Source organism: Salvelinus namaycush, chromosome 40 (assembly GCF_016432855.1).
Source record: "Salvelinus namaycush isolate Seneca chromosome 40, SaNama_1.0, whole genome shotgun sequence".
Taxonomy (NCBI): Eukaryota; Metazoa; Chordata; class Actinopteri; order Salmoniformes; family Salmonidae; genus Salvelinus; species Salvelinus namaycush.
In genome coordinates, this window is record NC_052346.1 from 19,020,490 (window position 1) to 19,026,489 (window position 6,000).

The 6,000-nt window shown below is 49.5% G+C and overlaps 1 protein-coding gene across 1 annotated transcript in view; it reads left to right on the forward strand.

Annotated features, from left to right (window-relative positions):
• The window catches only part of LOC120033705 (tetraspanin-7-like), a 30,571-nt gene extending 24,810 nt beyond the window's left edge, over nt 1–5,761 (forward strand). Inside the window, exons 2-8 of the mRNA XM_038980137.1 lie at nt 180–368; nt 1,756–1,830; nt 2,080–2,175; nt 2,368–2,523; nt 2,600–2,683; nt 3,801–3,882; nt 5,469–5,761. Of these exons, the coding sequence (XP_038836065.1) occupies nt 180–368; nt 1,756–1,830; nt 2,080–2,175; nt 2,368–2,523; nt 2,600–2,683; nt 3,801–3,869 (669 nt within the window). The 3' untranslated portion in view covers nt 3,870–3,882; nt 5,469–5,761. The remainder of the gene's footprint in view (nt 1–179; nt 369–1,755; nt 1,831–2,079; nt 2,176–2,367; nt 2,524–2,599; nt 2,684–3,800; nt 3,883–5,468) is intronic.
• The last annotated feature ends 239 nt before the right edge of the window (nt 5,762–6,000 follow it).

Below are 6,000 nucleotides of genomic sequence, written 5' to 3' on the forward strand. Positions count from 1 at the left end.
CATATGTAACGTGTCATTTAGCATGAAGCTGTGATGGTTGTGTTACAGTTGTGCTACCTATCATCTCTATGGGTCTGAAACCTCCAGTGAGGCCCTTGATGACTTTTTAGTGACAGGGCTCTAATGCTGTCTTTCACCTTCTCTCGCCCCCCCCCCTCTCTCTCTCTCTCTCTGTCCAGATCACGGGGGCAATCCTCTTAGCTGTGGGACTATGGGGAAAGTTTATGCTGGGTGCGTACATATCTATCATCGCTGACAGCTCCACCAACGCTCCTTATGTTCTCATTGGCACCGGAACCTGCATCATCGTGTTCGGACTGTTTGGATGCTTCGCTACCTGCCGCGGGAGCCCATGGATGCTCAAGCTGGTGAGAGCTAGGAGAAGTTGGCGAGAGCTAGGAGAAGTTGGTGAGAGCTAGGAGAAGTTGGTGAGAGCTAGGAGAACTTGGCGAGAGCTAGGAGAAGTTGGCGAGAGCTAGGAGAAGTTGGTGAGAGCTAGGAGAAGTTGGTGAGAGCTAGGAGAAGTTGGCGAGAGCTAGGAGAAGTTGGCGAGAGCTAGGAGAAGTTGGCGAGAGCTAGGAGAAGTTGGCGAGAGCTAGGAGAAGCTGGCGAGAGCTAGGAGAAGTTGGTGAGAGCTAGGAGAAGTTGGTGAGAGCTAGGAGAAGTTGGTGAGAGCTAGGAGAAGTTGATGAGAGCTATGAGAAGTTGGAGAAGTTGATGAGAGCTAGGAGAATATGATGAGAGCTAGGAGAAGTTGGTGAGAGCTAGGAGAAGTTGATGAGAGCTAGGAGAAGTTGATGAGATCTAGGAGAAGTTGGTGAGAGCTAGGAGAAGTTGATGAGAGCTAGGAGAAGTTGGTGAGAGCTAGGAGAAGTTGATGAGAGCTAGGAGAATATGATGAGAGCTAGGAGAATATGATGAGAGCTAGGAGAAGTTGGTGAGAGCTAGGAGAAGTTGATGAGAGCTAGGAGAAGTTGATGAGAGCTAGGAGAATATGATGAGAGCTAGGAGAAGTTGGTGAGAGCTAGGAGAAGTTGATGAGAGCTAGGAGAAGTTGATGAGAGCTAGGAGAAGTTGATGAGAGCTAGGAGAAGTTGGTGAGAGCTAGGAGAAGTTGGTGAGAGCTAGGAGAAGTTGGTGAGAGCTAGGAGAAGTTGGTGAGAGCTAGGAGAATATGGTGAGAGCTAGGAGAAGTTGGTGAGAGCTAGGAGAAGTTGGCGAGAGCTAGGAGAAGTTGATGAGAGCTAGGAGAAGTTGATGAGAGCTAGGAGAAGTTGGCGAGAGCTAGGAGAAGTTGGTGAGAGCTAGGAGAAGTTGGTGAGAGCTAGGAGAAGTTGGTGAGAGCTAGGAGAAGTTGGTGAGAGCTAGGAGAAGTTGGTGAGAGCTAGAGGAGTTGATGAGAGCTAGGAGAAGTTGTCATCCGAGTAACTCAAATGTGTCTATTTCTTCCCACTGGGGAAGAAACAGAATTCAACATCTGTTCCACATTGGTTCAATGTAATATCATTGAAATGACGTGGAAACAACGTTAATTCAACCAGTGTGTGCCCAGTGGGTTTGTTTCTGTCCTTGTTTCTGTCTTTGTTTCGTTTTTGATTTCTTTCCTTCTAAAAAGGTCTTCCTTTCCTACTGTCATTCAACGTTCCTTGCAGTGTTTCGAGGATCTTATTGTGAGCAAATGGTGAGAAAGTCTGCAAAATATACACAGTAACTCAGTGGCCGTTTTGTGGCGCCCTGTGTGCCCTCTCTCTGCAGTACGCCATGTTCCTGTCCCTGATCTTCCTGGCAGAGCTTGTGGCTGGCATCTCCGGCTTTGTCTTTCGTCATGAGGTAGGTGGCCCTGCCATACCTGCCTCTGGCACTCACCCACAGGATCATGAGTACCCACCCACTGGGCACAGATGTCAATTCAACGTCTATTCCACGTTAGTTCAACGTAATTTTGTTGAACTGACGTGGAAACAATGTTGATTCAACCAGTGTGTGCCCAGTGGGCAGAATTCATCAGTCAGAGTGTCCATCTGTTTCACAACAGGAGAAGCTATGAACACAACAAGAACTTTGTGTTTGTGTTCCCAGATAAAGGGAACCTTCCAGAGGACCTTCAGTGAGGCAGTGAAGAACTACAATTCCCAGGACGAGAGGAGCCTGGCTGTGGACAATGTGCAGCGCAGTGTGAGTGACGGTCATTTTGACAGCCAAATTAGGGTTGTGATAAAAAACGGATTGTGATAAATCCCTCTCTCTCCAACCCCCCTCTCTCTCTATCTCTCTTGCTCTCTCCATCCCTCTCTCTCTCTCTCTCCCCCCTCCCTCTCCATCCCTCTCTCCCTCTCCATCGCTCTCCATCCCCCTCTCTCCCTCCAGTTGAAATGCTGTGGTGTGTTGAACTACACCAGCTGGTTGTCCAGTATCTGGTTCCCTAACAACGGCATCCCACCCAGCTGCTGTGCCAGCATCTCTGACTGTAACGCTTCTGACCTGCGCAATGTCACCATAGCCCCCAGCAAGGTCCACCAGCAGGTCAGACACACACACCGACAGACAGACACACACCGTACACACTGACAAACACACTCACTTGTCTTGTCTTCTACAGGGCTGTTATGAGCTGGTGACTGACTTCATTGAGACTAACATGGGGATCATTGCTGGAGTGACATTTGGAATAGCTGTCTCACAAGTAAGTAACAGTATGGGCCAGCTGTTCTTCCACTCTCCTTCTGTGTGTGTGTGAGCGTGCGCCCAGTGCAGGTTATTAATGATTACACACGGCTGGGGCGATGTTCACCGCTGCTCCTTCAGACCCAATCAGCGAGTCCGCCACTCAGAGCCTGTTCCATCACACACATGCCATTCAGGCGCACCTCGGGAACTATTATACAGACCAGAGTACAAGAGCACACACACACGCTCTCCATCCCTCTCGCTTTTCCACATACTCATACAGACACACACACACTCTCTCTCTCCCCTACCTCCTTCCTTCTCCAGCTCCCTCTCTCTCCATTCCTCTTCTCTCTGCATTTCTCCTCTCTCTCCCTCTCTCCTCATTTCTCCTCTCCCTCCTTCGCTCTCTCCTCATTTCTCATCTCCCTCCTTCGCTCTCTCCTCATTTCTCCTCTCCCTCCTTCACTCTCTCCTCATTTCTCTCCTCTCTCTCTCTTTCTCTCTCTCTACTCTGCGCGAGTGTGGTCGTTACCTCCTGCTCGGGCTGACATGCTCGATTAGCCCCACAGCGCCGCTCGTCGTCACAGCGACCCCCTCCATTACCCTTAATGGGCCTGGGGGAGGTAGGTAGAGAGAGTGAGAGTGTGTGTGTGTCTCCGTGGACGCTGTGACCTGCGACGGCCTGCTCTTCTGCAGTCCCGAGCCCATTAATTGCACCGTAAACGTTATGGAGGGAAGCGGCGAGGGGAGAAGGAGGGGTGGCAGAGAGAGATCAATGACACCTCTTAGAGGAGCAGCCACCCCTTTAATGCATCTTATCCCTATCCCTCCTCTCTTCCTTCCCTGATCCCTCCTCTCCTCCTTCCCTGATCCCTCCTTGGCCCTCCATCCCCCGGCAATGAGGATGGAGGGAAGAGGGGGAGGGTGGAGGGAAGAGGGGAAGGGTGGAGGGAAGAGGGGGGAGGATGGAGGGAAGATTGAGGACCTCTAAGAGAGATGATTTGTGTGCTGTTGGAACTGACTCATTTTCATCACCCCCCCTCTCTCTTTCTCTCCCTCTCTATTTTTCTCTCTCTCCCACTCTCTCTCTCTTTCTGCCACTCTCTTTTTCACTCTCTCTTTCCCTCCAGTCAATTGGTATGCTGTTGGCATGCTGTCTGTCGCGGCTTATCACTGCCAACCAATATGAGATGGTGTAGCAGTGAGGTGCAGGTGAGTCTGAAACACACACAAATACTTTATTTGAATACACCAATCAATTTTACAAAAAAAGGATCCAAACATTTCAAAGGTCCCTGTGTGCATGGCACTCAAGGGTACAGAAAGCACATCCTTCTCCAAACAGCTAGGCTGCCCACGACAGCTGAAACAGAGCAGTACCTAGCCAATTGCTTTGCCCTAGTTTTTGTCAGGCCCGCAATCTGGAGGCCACGCACTGCAAGCCTGTGTATGTGGCCGAGACTGACAAATATCAGCCCCACCAGCTTGCACCTCCACCCCAGGCTGTCCCAGCATGCCACAAGGGGCTGGTATTTAAGCAGCTTCTCAGCAAAGGCCTGCTCCATGTAGCCGTCCAATGAGCAGCCCACTTCCAAAACGAACACCTCCCCCTGGCCTCCCCCCACAACAACAACATCTGGCACACCGGAAAACCCATCGTCATCAATATCAAACGAGCTTCCATCACACAAGAATGTTTATGCATGCGTGCTGTTGGTGAGACCACTTGTTCCACCTCGCTGGCTATCAGGTCAACAAGGCGGTCATGTCTAGCAATGTATATATCTTTGTATGATCAGCAGCCATTCACAACATGGGCAATGGACTCCATTTCATTTGAGTCGTGTAGAATACAAAATAGGTCATTATCTGCAGGGTACCAGAGTGCTACACACACACACACACACACTTGTGTAGTGCTATTTGTCTCTGTGACTAAGTGCAATGCATCCAGTGTAATAAGGGGTTGTGTCACAGACCTCCATGGCTGGAACCCCTACAGCCCCCTGCAAGTCGTAGTCAAACACACACACACACACAAACGTGATCTCACTATGCAAGGTGGTTATCGCTAGCTCACACCTTCCCAGCAGGCCCCTCTAATTGGCCGTCCCCGACTGTGCTGCTGTGGATTATAAATAAAGCTGTTTGGCTCGCAATTAAAGACTCTGATTTATACCGTGTTGGCAGGGCTGTGTGGCGTGATTATGCCTTAAAGAGTTAGAATCCCCCACTTCTCCCCCCTATGACACACTGGCTTAACCTCATAGGGTTTAGCCTGATAGTGTTTAGCCTGCTAGCGGTTAGCATGGCCGAGCTTCACCAGAGCGTCATTGTCAATTCGAAGCTTGCAGAAACTGTTACTGGCTCCTATCCACCAGACACTGGTTGGCTGTTTTGTCACTTCAGAAGCCTCAGGGCTCTAAATAGACCTGAAGCCTGGCACGGGAGGCTCCGGGAGGGTTAACCGACAGACTGTGTTCCACAGGTGCAGAGAGAGAGTGGCATTTAGGCTTCTTACACACATCACAGTCCAAAGGCTCCGCTCATTACAGCAGACAAATGGCTATCCCTCTGGCTGTGTGGCGGCCCTGCAGAGACTTCTCAGGGAGATCTGTCTTCCAAAAGCTTCAGGTGACAAGTTCCAAAAGAGAGGATCCCCTCGTTGTCACTGATTATGGGTGGTGGTGATGGTGTTTTCAGGGAATGTAGACACATGCGCAGACACACACGTACACACACAATCATGTTGAGTCTCTCTGTGATTGTCGGCACCTTTGTTATTTGTTTCCTTCCAGGGAGACCAGGAGGAGAGAGTACACGTCACCTTGGAAACTGGGGAAGAACACACCCAAACGCTGGCACACTCCATTCTTACTTTTCCACTCCTTATCTTCCTTACTTTATCGCTCTCTTTTTCTCTCTTTCATCTGTTTGAACACATTCCTTAATATGCCATCATGCCATGATTAAAAATGTTTCCTTTCAAGACCTTAATTCTTCTAAAAATGAATGGTTGTCGATTAGCACCTGCCTCAGCCATATGCTCTGATCCAGGCATGCCATGCCTAATTCAAACAGTACCAATCTCTACTTACACAAGTTGACAATATTCCTAAGAAATTGCCTTGATGCAACATAGCTCCTCGTTCGACGGCTATCTTCCCCAGTCTAAATTTCCTGGAAATAATTTGAGAGATGCCATCAGAATTTCCTATATGAGGTCTTTGAAAGAAACTTGAGCCCACTCAGAAGGGACTGAGTTTCTCTAACTGACACAGACACACACACACACTCTCTGACACACACACACACACACACACACACACA